Genomic DNA, 15,069 nt, shown 5'->3' on the forward strand with positions numbered 1-15,069 from the left:
ATCTCAAGACAGTACCTGAAGCTAGCGTCACTTAGTCCAACTGTGTTTATCACTTGAGGGTATACTACAAAACTCAAAAAAGTCAAGATTCAAAATAATGACTCTTGAAACCCAAACTTAAAGTTTTCTGAACTGAGAAACTGAGGTAGCTAAAATGTGACTAAATGACAAGAGACTGAACTTGTAAGAAACTCCACAGTTGGAGTAAAAAGCCCCAGTCTTCCGCCATCCTAGCCCTCCTCTGGCTTGGTTACTGTTTAAAACATACTACATCACATATATATTCCATAGTAAACAATGTTAAACAACTTAGAGATTCAAAACTTACATATCACTTGATGGACTGGGTTTAGGTGAAGGACTAGGTAAATTCCCTTCCATAATATCATTAAAACTAGTATTTCCTACATTCTTGGCCAGCTGCAATAAGAAAAAAAATATATATACATATGAGGGCGGGGGTTTTTGGGTCTAACAGCAACCTACAAACTGGACTATTAATGTGCATTTTCCACACTATTAATAAAAGATGGAACACAGGATTGCAAAATTAAAGCACGATGGTTACATTTAAATATAAAGCAATTAAAAACTATTCTGAAGTGTGAATCCTATCCTCTCAGAACTTGTACAATAGGCTTCACAGTCACAGCTAATTATTTGTATTTCAAGACAATCTGCCTCCAATGTAAAAACTGAATGAGGAACTAGCAGCTTTAACACTGAAACAGTGCTTAGTACACTGATCAGGAAGCTTCTTTTGGAAAGAAGCTCAGACCTACTGGGAAGTCATGCTTAGTACAATTTGATTTACATGAATAGTAACTTTGCAAACAACTCAAGATTTCAAAAAGAATACTAGTGCTCATGTTAAACCTACACACAAGCCCAGAATTGCCTTCTATCTTCTCTCAATTTTCCCATACAAAATTTCTGTAACAAGTGTCTTCTCACAGGCCAAACACAGTTGGGGAGATAAACCTACTGTAACTGCGTTTTTTTTGTTTGTATTTTTTTCTATCCTCCCCTCCTTCTTTTTTTTATAGTCGTCTCACATCAAATTCCTTTCATAACTTCAATGCTACAGCGTTTCTTCCATCACGTTAAAAAAGATTCATCCAACATTTTTCTGTCAAAATTAGCAATGGTCATTCTCGTCAAGTTAAATGAGCTTTCATTTTTTTTTTAAATCACATGAGATTTTAGACTGTCCTGATTTAGGGTCAGGATCAGCTAATAACAGGCAACGTTCTGATGGCACTAATCACAACGGATGTCAATATTAATTCTGCAAAACCTCAGGAAATGAACATGAGAAGTGACAAGTTGTCAAAAGGATCAATAATACATAATAGTAAAAACCCTCCTGTAAGATACGTACAAAAATATGAAGACGACATTCTGCAAAACCCATACCTTGATAAAAAATTAACCGTAAATTATGCACCTGAATGTTTCCTATATACAGGTCAACATTTGCCTAAAAAAAAAAAATCCAAAATAAAAAAACTTACCAAGAGTTCAGACGTTCCTAATTTGTCTAATTCCAAAGACTGGATTCGAGAAATATGGACACCCATTTCTCTGTGTATTCCAGAACACTCAATGCAGGTTAAAATGCCCAAATTAGTTGATAGCCATGTTGGATCTGTAGAATTGAAAAACAAAATATTTAGTCAAAGTCCAAGAAAAGGTTTTTAATGGTGGTAAGAAATCCCAATGTATTCCGATTCCTCATTTAATGTTTTAACAAATGGAAATAAACTAAGAATATTCCATACTTTTCTCCAAACTGCAGTGCAAATTTAACCACAAATTGCTACCAACAGAATTAAGTTTTTCAGACTTAAGGACAGTCCCAAAGGCACTGAATTTGGACTTATAAATCCATACTGAATGACTGTATTTGAATACATTTAGGACTGGTTTCTTGTAGAAAGAAGGTAACGCTTTTGTTTCCTGTTTTTAAAAGGAACAGATCTCCTAAATTCCACTGTTGGCAACCTCTGAAGTTTTAATCTTTACTTCTTAAACTTTAAATAGTCTTTCTTTATAAAAGATTAACCATAGCATTTTCCAATATGTAAACCAGTAATATGTTGTAGAAAATTTAAGGAACACTGGCTAGTCCGGGGGGGGGAATTTGCTGTCATGGAGGCAATCTGCATGTAATATTTGAATAGATCTTATACTATGAACGCTACGTAAGAAACAAGACCAGTTTTTAAGGAGAAGAAAAAGCTCCAGACATATTTTATATACATACTTGTCTTCAAATTAATCTCTTCCTCAATCTTAAATAGTAACTGATAAAGCATCAAGTCAAGAGCTTCAAAGCAGCAAGCTGGGGTGCAGGAGTGAAGCTTAAAACTTCACTATAAATTAAAAGATGAATGAGAACTGCAATTTGAAGTTTCTCTAGCTTTACATGCTGAAATAATTGAGTGAACCAATTTCAGGATTTGACATAATTATATTCCGCTTTATATTTTTATCTAGGTATTTCTTATTTGGATCAGTTCTGCGTCAGTAAGCATCTTCAAGATACATACTATCCACTCAGTTCCAAATGAATATCACCTTCTTGAAGTGTCTCTTTAGATGTGGCAGCTGTTACAGCTGCCAACTACCACATCGATTCAGTAGTTCTATGACAAGCTGACCCTTCTCAAGCTCTAAGCGACATACAACTGACCTGTAACTCTGTACTTCTGAAGATATAATCTGGTAGGGTTCCAACTCTGGGTCTCATTCTTTGCACAAGACTACTTATTCTGCTTCTGAATATTTCTGATACTGCAATTCCAGTAGTCTCATGCCAAGATAAAACTTCAGAGTAAGATCCTGGCCAGGTCAATTTTTCCACAATCATTGTCTAAGCATTACTCACTTCTACTTAGTAGCATGCACAGGATCAGTGATGCCAAGCAACTTCCATTCAAGTGCAACAAGCATCTAGAGACAGTGCAACAAGAACAGTTCAAACTCCAGAGGGGCTTGAACTGCTGGAAGTAAGCACAGACAACACACAAAAATATTTTAGTGAATTAAATGGAACTAACGTATGAAAGTCATATTTGTTCTTTTAAAAACAGGTTGAAGACTGATCAACACATCACTTAGAAAATTAGTTTGCACTTTACAAACACTTTAAAGAAAGTACTTTGCTTCCAACAAGAAGTTGATGACATTAACAAATTGAGATACCTGGTGAGCCACAATCACAACAGACTTCATTTCCGGGTAATCTCTGTATGTCATCAATAATGGCTTTTGTCAGATCCTCTAAACTGTTTTCCCCTGTGCTCTGCTCTCCACGGAATGCCATATTTAATGCTTCTTCTTTGCTGTTAGTCAATACTGATATCCATCTAGCACAAGATAAAGACCTTAATGAAGATCTGCATTTGCAAATACAAGTTAATCTATAAACTGTAGAAAGCTTGTCAGGAACAAAATAATATTTTGGGAATACAGGGAAGGACTGTTATTGTGGAAGAGACTGAGTGGGGAAAAAGTCAGAAATGGAAAGAATTGAGAAAACGTAAGTAAGTGAGAAAAGACAAAGAGTCTTCATTCTAATGTCCCTTTGGTGAACAATTTTAAAGTCAAAGCAGTACAGTTCTCAGGTTCCTCAAATAAGCAGAAGCTGTGAAAGAAAAAGGGTGCAATTAAGATCCTGTAAATTTAACTGCTTTAAAAGTAGGTGCCTAAGATCTTCCTGAAGTCTATCCCATTATTAAAGGAGAAAATTATAACCACTACTTTCTCCAGTGTGCATCTCTCTCTTCACGGAGGAGACAGCAAGCACATTTTTGAATGTATTGATGTCCAGTTGCCTTTCACAATGTAGATCTCAGCACACTAATCAGCGTCAGACTAATGTCCAAATTAATGAAAATTGCCATGGCAACAAATGGGGTAAGGAAGAGAAGATGACAGGAGAGTAACGATATCAATAGCCAACACAAAATTTTAAGAGCAACTGTTGACTGCAACAAATCAAGACTCTTCAATGATATTTCAGGCAGTAGTTCCACGCCCCCCCAACCACTCTGCGAGTTTTTGTTTACACAATAATGTTTTAATTAAAAAAACAAACAAAAAAACCCTCTCAGTGGCTGCTGCCCTACAGGTGGAAGTAAAGAGGGGCAGTGGTTATACTAAGGACAAGCACATTGCAGATGCAGTGTTCCCTAATTTAGAAAAAGAGCAAGTTAAAAAAAAACCCTCCAAGGTATAGTGATTTTAGATGTTTTTAGATCTACTGCAAATACACTTTTTTTTTTTTACACAGAAATATTTTAACTCGGCAGTGCCCTCAATCCATTTGCTGTTTACAATATCACAATTATCTGCAATCATCAATCTTCTGAAATGTGCTAAAATGGCTATCGTCATCTAAACAAACTAACAGAACTTCAGATTGAACTTCCTAGTTTCTCACTGAAATAATAACGCAAAGATAAACTTTAAAGTATTTCAGAGGGAAAACTATGTATATAATCTTGCAATACAGATTCAGGGCCTGAACTGGTATATAAGCACTGTATATTATATACTTCATATACATACGTTTTTTTAAATTTTTATGGGCAGACTAATCTGAGAACTTGTATTTAAAAGAAAATGCTTTCAAAAATTATTGAAAAGTCAACCTCAAAAATAAAAGAGACATTGAAAGATTTGAAAACAACTTTGCTCCATAGTTTACAGGCTGAAAACAAGTATATTTACATGAATCTCTCTCTCTCTCTCTCGCTATATGATACAATGTAAGAACCGACACTAGATGGCATTCTTCTGCAATTTTTCTGATGAAATCCAATGTTACAAAAAAAAAAAGGCAGCAGTGTCTTGCTTCTGACTTTATAGTAATGTTGTGTTAAACACACAGAGTAAAATAATCATTAAACTCAGACAGACAACATTTATTCTCACATTTGCTGACAATTTCTTTCAGGGTTACAATTTGATTAGTTTGTTAAAAATGCAGAATTTGAATAAAACTCAAGTATGCAGTAACAATTAAAAAAATTATTAGATGCCATTAAAATAAACATGACATGACTGAGCCAGCTGTTAGTTTGATACAGATTTCCATATTAAGAGTTTCTAAACTGTAAGAGCAATAACTTATTTTGGTTGCATTTCCTCAGCTAGAAGGAACCCACTGTCCCAGGCTGCAAGTCATTGGTGTCACCTGCGAGACAGAGCACGAGGCACCGCAGTGTCAGCTCTTCCCAAACATCAGCAGCAAGGCCCATTTGACACAGGCACAGTAGCAGACACATTCTTAATGACTAATGCCATTTATACAAGTCATCCCCAGTTGGTCACCAGGCCTTCCTGGCAAGGCTGTACACTCAAAAATAAACAAGTCTAATCAGTAAATATGGTATATTAACTCAGTGTCAACAGTTTATAAAAACTGTCTTATGACTGCTGTTCTTCCCCTTTTTTCTTATCTGCACTAGTCTTCTCTTTCTTCTTTTACTTTTTTTTAAAAATATATTTGATTTATTTCACCAGCGTCAAGCTAACAGTCAAAAAGCTTCTGGTAATACTTTGTAGTGTTCTTTCAAATAATTTAAAAATTACTCAAGTCTCACAGAATTGCTTTGCCTTCTATCTAATACAATAAGACAGGTTGTTCAATCTTATACTACACCTCTTTTTCTGGGTCTCAGTAGTGTCTTGTGGTCCTTTAAGGCATTTTATTTGCTGGAGATTCCCACCTTTGAAGGAAGTCATGAAGCTAAACAAAAATCTGGCATCGTGGGTGCCTTCTGGATCCAATGAAGGCAACAGAAGTATTCATTAATCTCAGATGGACCAGACTCTCAGATTCCTCAGTATTTCTAAGCCAATAAAAGCCCTCCCAGAATAATGAGGCTAACAGTTTTTTCAGTTTGCAATAAAAATTTATCTGTCTCTTCTGACAATCCCTATTGCAACATTGTTGTTTCCAGGTAAATGCATAAACAGAACACTAGCATAGTAATTTTCAGACTTTCAGAAACAACTTTTTTGTATGGAACAAGCAACAGATAGTATCAAGACCTTCCAACTCAGTCCTCCCAAAGTAGAAAACGTCTGAAGACTGCTGCTAAACACTAGAGTGAAGTCAGATATGTGTTTCTTCACAGCTAAATTTCTGAATATAGCTCTATGTATAATCCAGGCTTTTCCTACAGAAATGGATATACTGTTGACCTTCAAAAAGAGAGTAGAAGAGAACTAAAAGGTCATGTCCAGAGTATGTTTGGCCCTATCCACAATTATCAAAAAGTAGAAAGCATCTATTATTGTATATGTTAAAAAAATTAAATCTGGTTATTTTAGAGATCCAAGGTTACATTTCTTATAACAGACACATAAACATACACACGCACTTCCCCCCCCTGCACACACTGTACTTTATCCACTAGAAAACTAATAATCCACTGAGAAATTTGAAGGACAGTCAAGTAGTAATTAAAGGTCAGACAGCTGGCTGGATAAGAATCAAGAAATGCACTGGACTAAGGTAACTGTTTGAGGGGAAGCAGTAATAGACCTATAACAGAATGTAGGCTTCAGTGATTTGTGTTTGAAACTGTCTGCTTTATTATTATTTTTATTTTTAAGTAGTTTGAGGAGCTATTTATGGAAACAGTTTAAAATGATCACTAGGACTATGTATGCAAGGTTAGTTAAACTAAGAGTATAAAGAAATGCCTCTTGCTTTTTTCTCTATTTAGATGTGAGGCTGGAAGGAAAGTGATTTGAAAATCTATTTATATTTATTCCTCAGTTGGTGCACAAGGATAAAAAGACAGAACAGAGGCAGGACTAAAACCGGGTGGACAAAACGCAACAAGATGGAGAAGAAAGGGATGAGAGGGGCACACATATACAAGTCAAGTGGAAATTGGAACAAGAGGATAACAACTCTAATCGAGGAGCTGCATCACATAGTTCCTGCAGAATGCTCTTAAATTAACAAGGCTGGAAGTCCAAGGGTGCTGTTCACATGACACCTTAGATAATAAAGCTATTTAGGACCTACGAGTGGCTGCACAAGAAAAATAGAACATTTGGTTATATTGTAGTTTGTTATCAACACGTTAACAATCATTCTGGTTCATGAACTTCAATTAACTAAAGATATTGCACAAATTTTCCTAAAGAAAAAAGAAAGTAAGTTTCCGTGTGCATCTCAAAGTGCATACCATTACTTGGGTCACTTAAGTAATTTTCTGAAACAGAACACTTGTCTAAGTAGCATTACAGTACCTTTTTGTTGGTGGATTACAGTGCCAATACAGGCAAAATACACTTAGTGTCTATTAGTTTGTCTGCATGTATTCCAACACTTGGATGCAACTAATGTCTCTTTAGCTAAATGAAACTTTTTAAACTTGCAGCAACATAAAAATATTCAGGTACAAGTCATTTTTTCAGCCACTGGACTTTAAAGTGATAAATCAGACTTTAGCAATAAACAAATGGGAACTATAGTTCTAACGGGAAAAAAAACAGCGTGGAATTCCAGAACAGTCCAACGGGCAGCCAGCTAAACTAAATTTATTGACCTGACAATCAGATGAATTAATTTACTAATGTATTCTCTCCCTACCTTGCTCATGCGTCAAGACAAAAAAAACCAAACCCAAAACACTTCACTTCTTAAACCAACAAATATAGTAAAAACTAATTTACGGCAAAGACACAAAAACTTCTGACTCATCAGGAGCATTACTGATCAGAAGTAACAGTATTTTCTTTTTGACTAAGAACCTTACTGGAATAATTAAGTTCCAGAATGAATGCAGTAAGCACAACTAGCAAGTCAGCTTTGCACTCCAAGAGCCAACATAAAGCTGTGGAAGACTGGAAGGAAATAGCTGCATGACAAAGGACTCTCCAGCCCTCCCATTTCATTCATGCCTCCCAACGTTGAACTGCCAATGCCGTTGCCTCCCAACACTACTGAACAACTGAAATACCCTACAAACATTCCCTGTACCTTTACAATGCACATGGTGCAACACAGTCTTCCGTTAGAATACGGACATGCAACAAAAGAGCACAACAGTCCAGAAGAATGAGGCAGCCTGGAAGGCTCAGGCTTGCTGCCCTCTTCACCAGTAACTTTATTCCTAGCCTTGCCAGATGATGAGCATTAGATTGCAATGTTCTGCATAACACATTTTTGATGACACTGAGAGCAATATTCAGGAGGAAAAAAAGTGGTACATGGTTCGCAGGACAACTAGTTCTGACGTAGCAGGAAGAAAAATTGTTTTAAAGGAAATAATCTGGTTGGAAACATGCATTAATGAAGCAAGTTACTGGATTCTGAAGTACACAAATCTCAGAGGTATGTTTTGCTGTTTATTTCTAGGCCTACAGTAGAAAAGATGCATTACCTGTAAATATTTTCTACGTGTTATCTTTTATCTATTTATTATTTTTAATTTTAAGGAAAAGGTAGGATCAGGAGGAAAAGAAGTAACTGCAAAAAGAGGGTTGACACAGAAGATTTAAGAACAATTAGGAATAGTTCATTTGAACCCTAATAACCTGATCTACTATATCATGCCAAGCAACTGCACGCAAACCATATGCTGGCAGGGTACACAATCTAAATGGGTTTTTGGTTGGTTGGGTTGGGGTTTTGTTTTGTTTTGAATGTTACAAGGTTTTCAAAGAGCCCTGTAGCGTGACACAAAATAGTTTACATTTAGAGATTCACAACAGCAGAAAAAACAGACAGTAGGCACTACTTCTGCATTAACTGAGAAAACTATTTCCACTGTTACGTGTGATTTTATACACCTCTATTGGCAAAATAAACTTGAAAAAATGTAAACATTCTTACGCTACGTATTCCTGTTCATCTTCTGCTTGAAAGTGGTATGTTCTGTTATCTGAAATAAATACATACATCTTTTCATTTGGCACGTGATAAATTTTAAAATATCAACATATTTGTTACTAAAAACTATTTGGCAACTAAAGCTTTTAAGAGCAACTGCTCTTAACCAGCAACATTAATACTTTATTCATAGCTATGGAAAACAATTCTAAAAAAAACAGAGAAAGATGAAATTGTGAATTTTGATTTACACCAAACGTATGTATTTCAGAAGTCTTATGTTTAGAAATATTAAAGAAAAATAAGCATATGAATCAAATTTTCCCCTTCTGAAGTCAAATCTGAAACATAAATAGCAGAAAAGGGCAAAATGAATTTGTTCCTATTATATACTTTTCCCTCCGTGTGGGTTAAGAAACTTCTTTTTACTGACCAAAGGATTAGATATGAACTGGGTATTATCTCTCACATTCAACAGTTTCATAGACTGTCCTTGTACATATAGAATGTTGGAACCGTTTGTTGTTTAATACTGTTAATATGTAAAGACTGAAAACAGTAAGTTGACTCATCAACTTCAAAAATGTTTTTAAAAAAATCAGACTGGATACGAATACCTGCTATAGGAGACGAAAATGGGAGGAAGGGAAATCACAGAAGCTCTAATGCTGAGAAGACAAGTCACTACCAATTTTAGATAAACAGAAGCATATTTTGAAAGGAAGATAAGAGAACAAGAGAAATTGGGTTGTCCTTGCCTTCCTCAATGCCCCAAATAGCACTCAAAAAGCAGAACAGACAATGAAGGAAAAACAAGATGAGGCCGAAGGTGTTTTCCATTTCCTGGTGGATATAGCTTATGCATGTTTCACTAAGCTGTTAAACATCTCTCTGAACTTAGGAGAACAGCACATATACTGCATTTCATGGCTTGTCACAAATGAACAGTATTCGTGTCACACACCACACACACAAAAGGTTCTATATTCATTTGTCCATTCAACCCGTCTTCAAAACTAGAGGAATCTGAACACTCATGAGGCATTGCATGTATCTGGATATAGATCTGAATTTTGAACTGTAGCCTCATTTTTACCCAAAGTATCTTGTAATGACATTTTTAGAAATCCCACATAACGCAAGATGGTACTAAAGTTGCTACATACGTGATATTAGATCAAAAGACTTCTTATCTTCAGCATTTGGCTTCACCTGGCAGGTCAGTAAATTCAGTTTAGCTGGTTGCCTGTTGGACTAAAAAGAAAATTTATTTTACTTTAAAAATGTCTTGATTTAGGATTATTTTTCCTTTCCGGGGAGTGAGCATGCGTGATATTAATTTAAGTGTGGACATGCATACATGTACACCCTCAAAACGCTTGAGACCAGCATGACTTTGACTCGGTCTGTCAGAATGGACAGATTACTAAATCTAAACAAAATTAAAATCTTCATGGCAACCCTTCCTGACCATTTGAAAGGGATTAAAGGAATAAACTTAATTTAGAATACGCTAACACTGAAGATTTTTATTGTATTTCATAAATGATGGTAAAGCTATTATGCAATTTTTCATTACAGTATGCCCATATTCCTATTTTCCTCCCATTTTAAATAAATCAAAGATATAATCCTAAAAATTTAAAAGGAGGGTGGGAAGCTGGAGATCCGGAGTTTCAGAACTTGGAATAAATACATATACTAGTATTCTCTGCTATAATTAGGTTACTTAAGACACGATAACTAAATATGTCTTCATTTTGGGTTTATAAAGGTTTATCAGAAAATATAGAGATATTGAATTAAAGTTAATATAGCTGGCAGATATAAACTGAACTTAAGATGTCAATTATCAGTAAATACTTCTGAACTGAGTTTTGGAAGTTGCTCACATTAGAAGTTATAAATTAAATAGAAAAGTAATGCAAAACCAACAAACAAACAAAAAAATTCTGGAAATGCATTTCCCACGTTGTCAAATGTTTGTCCGAACAAGCTCATCAACATAGCATTTTTAACACTTAAGGAGCAACAGTTCCTTGAAGGAGCAAATATGTGATTGGAGTCTCAGTTTTCAAAGTTTAGTGTCAAACAGACTGTCATGATATGAACTTTCCATCACTGAAAACAAGAAGATTACTTTCTTCTTGGCACTGCAACAGAAAAGAGCAAATGGACTGCTTTTTCACAGCTACGTACAAGAAAAGGAAAACTACAGTCAATAGTGCAATTCAAAGAATTCTAAATTGGCAAACCTTGAGCTTGACAATGCACATTTTTTTTTTTTTAATGGTGATAACTGAGCCATTGCTAACAAATCGTAAGTAATTTGACTAAGTGACTCCTCAAAGGATGTGAGGATATCTTCCTAGCCATTAAAAAGAACCAACCTCCAGTACAAAATGTAATAACTTCCCTTTAACTTGCTGAAGGTAGGTGGTTAACTTTAGACACTGACACTCATGGCCATCAGTGGAATTTGAGAGGAAGGGGAAGAAAGGGTGATGAAATGGGACCATCTCCTTTAACAGGAGTAACAGGAGTTACTCTTGTTTCCGACAAGTTTGTGTCATGCTGCCGCGAGACAGTTTTAGGACTGCCTCCACCATTATAATGTTGTTGCTTCCTCCTGATTTAACATTCCTAGGAAGGTACTTTAGATATACGACCAATTCCCAGAAATCACTATGATAAAAACTTTCCAAAATTTCACACTTTTGATTGAAAGCACTCAAAGCATTACTACATTCACTCATCTGTCAGACTCTATCAATAACATCTAATATCAAACACTTCCCAAGTTTCCAAATCATGTGCTTCACAGATACACTTATATGCATGACAATGCTTATGAGCAAAACCAGCTGAAATATTCATTGAAAAGTCTGTGCAATATATTTGCCATTTTCTTATCAAACTATTGATAAATACATTTAAGTATTAAATCAACTGTCATAAGCTATAGCAGTGGGGAAAAAACTGAAGAAAAATTTTAGATGGCTAAAGAAAAGTTCACTTACTTCATACAGTCCACAGGAAGTTTTGAAATTAATTTCAAACCAGCCTTTATTCTAATTTTTCTCACTCTGATTAGTTGAAAGATTTTGAATTTTTTACAAAATGAATGTGTAGACATAAAAATGTTTTAAATAGTTAACATCCTATGTAGGAATAAAGCATCTCTAATACAGACATCTATGTATGAGCTAGTTATTAGTCTTCCCATACAGTCAACAGCCAGAATTGAGTTTGTAACAAGACATCTGACCAAATCTACCCAGACTCCTTTGACCACACTGACCAGCTCTCCAGTAGCTAAGAGAGGAGTCTACAAGATCTTGCTCTGATGCAGACAGCTACACTGTAGACACTTCATTTTGTTCAGATGAATCACATTCCGTATCTCAAAGGTATAGTAAGAACAGGTGTACTGCTCCATTTAACTTGAAGCACTGTTCCTACTAGTGGTCAGCGGCAGACAACTAGTTGCTCTGTTAAAATTTTTCCAAGTATAGCAATACGGCCATAAATCGGTCTCCAGCTTCTGATAATCCACAGAACTTCAACACTCGGAAGCAGAAGCGGCATCTTTTTTGTAATAGCGGATGAACACCAAGAGATTCACTGGGAAAGGATAATGTTAATTTATTATTTTAATAAAAAGGTATAAAAATAACTTACCGTTGCATGTGATATGGTAAGAATTCCATTTTTAACAGTGCACTTTCTTCTCTGCCATACTTTCCTTAACCTACATAAGAACATCAACAACAACAAATTCAGTAACCAGACATGATCTCAAAACACATGTTAATCCCATTAACATTTCAAGAAGATTAGCCTTGAGAAACAAACAGATGCACTCAAAATTACTAAATGCCTCATCAGAAGTAACCTGAAGATTTATGACAGGTCTTAATCACCTCTTAGAGACTTATAAAGACAACAGCTTTCTTTTTAATATGACTTTTTTTTTTATGATTGCTTGTCATGCTTTTTATATTTACTACGTTCATTTCAGACGTGTGTTCAGATTTAACTGTGAAATTCTCGAGTACTTGAGGCACATGCATTAGGGGAACGTGCCTTAAGCACCCACAGTACAACACAATAAAAATCAGTGCAGGAACACAGTAATAGTTCTCACTATGTATTATGCGCTCCAAGAACATACCCATCACTCTTCTTTAGAAGATAACCTTTCTTCTCACTGCCATATTCCTTATTCCCCTGAAGCTGATGCATACTATATCCTCCTTGCCTGCTCTGTGAATCCTAAAAAACGGGAAAACACCGTTAATGTTTCCTGACGTGCACAGTAAGTTTTCCTAACCTTTAAGCCTATTTTACTTTATTTCTCTTCTCTACCACAACTTCACAAATTAATAAAAATTTTTAAAAAGGTGACAACTAATGCATGTTTTACATCTATACGAGAGATTGCTTTTACATCACGTGATCTTGAACTAACTGCATGTTCAAGATTCAATTACTTCATTAGGTGTTTGAAGTACAGTATTGATGCAAATATGCATCTCAAAATAATGACTTTAAAAAATATAGAAATTTAACACTGCATAATCTTACAATCAAAGAGTAAAAGGCTAAGATAAAATTTCAAAAGAAAGCAAGAGAATACAGCATGCATATATACAGAAACACACATATATAAACAAACAGAACCAAATGCTAACAATCACTTTTTTTTTAATCCAATTAAAAATATGTATACAATTCATGAGTTTCAGTGAATGAAGTCAGCTGAAATAACTTTTGGTCTGACCTAGTGAAATAATTAAGTGAAATGGATTAACTTTTTATAAGCATATCAGAAAAAAAAAAAATCCCCAAAAGTTCATTAAAACATTGACTTACTCTCCTAGACTTCGATCACGAAAGGCAAAAGCAACAGAGAAAAGAGAAAGCAAATAATTTAAAACAGAAATTATTATTTTATTTAAAAAACATGTTCCTTGAACATAAATTTTACAGCCCCCATATCTAGTAAAACAATTTTTCCCCTTTCTAACAACACTACTAGAAAGAAGGCAAGAATTACTTTGTTTAGGCACACTGGTGCTTTTTTTCATCAAGTAACAAAACATCATAACAAAATTCTGTGCAGCCTTGCATGTATGACATTGGCTTCATAAAAACAATTAAGATGACTACAGGATCAAATTTTACTAAATGTCTTCAAGACTATTACATTTAAATTGTCTAAAATGATAGCTATATTGTATCCTCCACCAAACTGGAGTTAATTCTGAATTTTCATTGAAAAAGATCAGGCCCAAAGTTAACTTTTGATTTTTGCAAATCTATATCGAAAGGTATAATTAAGGACACGTTGATACAGTTTTAAATGTAGCTGTGAAACAATTATCTGCAAAATTCCACAAAAACCCAAAAGAATGGGAAGTTCAATTACTCCCTTGGCAATAACCTCTTCTCTTTTAAAGCACAGTTACTTACAATCACCACAACCAATATATATTGAAGATTATTCCCTCCTGTTTTATTCAGGATCCTTACAACTGTTTTTCATTTTGTATCAAATTTGTCATAGGAGTTTAAAGATAAGTCTTTGGTAAAGCTGGCAGTTATGGCTGGAAGCAGCATGAAGGCTGCTATGTGCAATGAGCTGTCAGCAGTTAAGTGTTTACACCATCACAGTAAGCAGCGAATTTGTTGTAAGTAAATTTCAAACCCCCATTGGAATTAGGGTCCTATTGGTATTAGCATAGGAAAGAACGTAGAGAGATCTAATTCCTGTTCCAAAGAGCATATCAGATGGAGATTTGGGGAAATAAATCAAAATGTAAAGAAACAGTTAACAAAACACGATTCTGAAGAGTAGCTACATTCAACATAAAGCTGTTAAGTTACATTTGCACCAATAATTAATATACAAAAATAGGGAATAGAAGCCTGTATTAAAGGTCTGGTTTCCTTTAAAATTTAAGCTTCTTGACATATAAACATTTTTGAACATATAAAACAGATGCTTTACACAATTAAAATTCATAGAATCATAGAATCATTAAGGTTGGAAAAGAGCTCTAAGATCATCGAGTCCAACCATCAACCCAACACCACCATGCCCACTAAATCATGTCCCTAAGCACCTCATCTACTCGCCTCACCAGTGCCAAGTACAGGGGCATGATCACTACGCTACTCCTGCTGGCCACACTAGTTCTGAT

General features: G+C 35.1%; 1 protein-coding gene across 1 annotated transcript in view; it reads right to left on the minus strand.

The window, feature by feature from the left end:
- Positions 1–15,069, minus strand: part of ASAP1 (ArfGAP with SH3 domain, ankyrin repeat and PH domain 1) — a 132,665-nt gene that overhangs the window by 37,329 nt on the left and 80,267 nt on the right. The window contains exons 10-16 of the mRNA XM_009323357.1: positions 13,038–13,138; positions 12,545–12,614; positions 10,030–10,117; positions 8,867–8,915; positions 3,208–3,371; positions 1,515–1,648; positions 329–420 (exon numbers count right to left, since the gene is read on the minus strand). Of these exons, the coding sequence (XP_009321632.1) occupies positions 329–420; positions 1,515–1,648; positions 3,208–3,371; positions 8,867–8,915; positions 10,030–10,117; positions 12,545–12,614; positions 13,038–13,138 (698 nt within the window). The remainder of the gene's footprint in view (positions 1–328; positions 421–1,514; positions 1,649–3,207; positions 3,372–8,866; positions 8,916–10,029; positions 10,118–12,544; positions 12,615–13,037; positions 13,139–15,069) is intronic.

The sequence above is a fragment of the Pygoscelis adeliae genome, unplaced genomic scaffold (genome assembly GCF_000699105.1).
Source record: "Pygoscelis adeliae isolate BGI_AS28 unplaced genomic scaffold, ASM69910v1 Scaffold103, whole genome shotgun sequence".
Taxonomy (NCBI): domain Eukaryota; kingdom Metazoa; phylum Chordata; class Aves; order Sphenisciformes; family Spheniscidae; genus Pygoscelis; species Pygoscelis adeliae.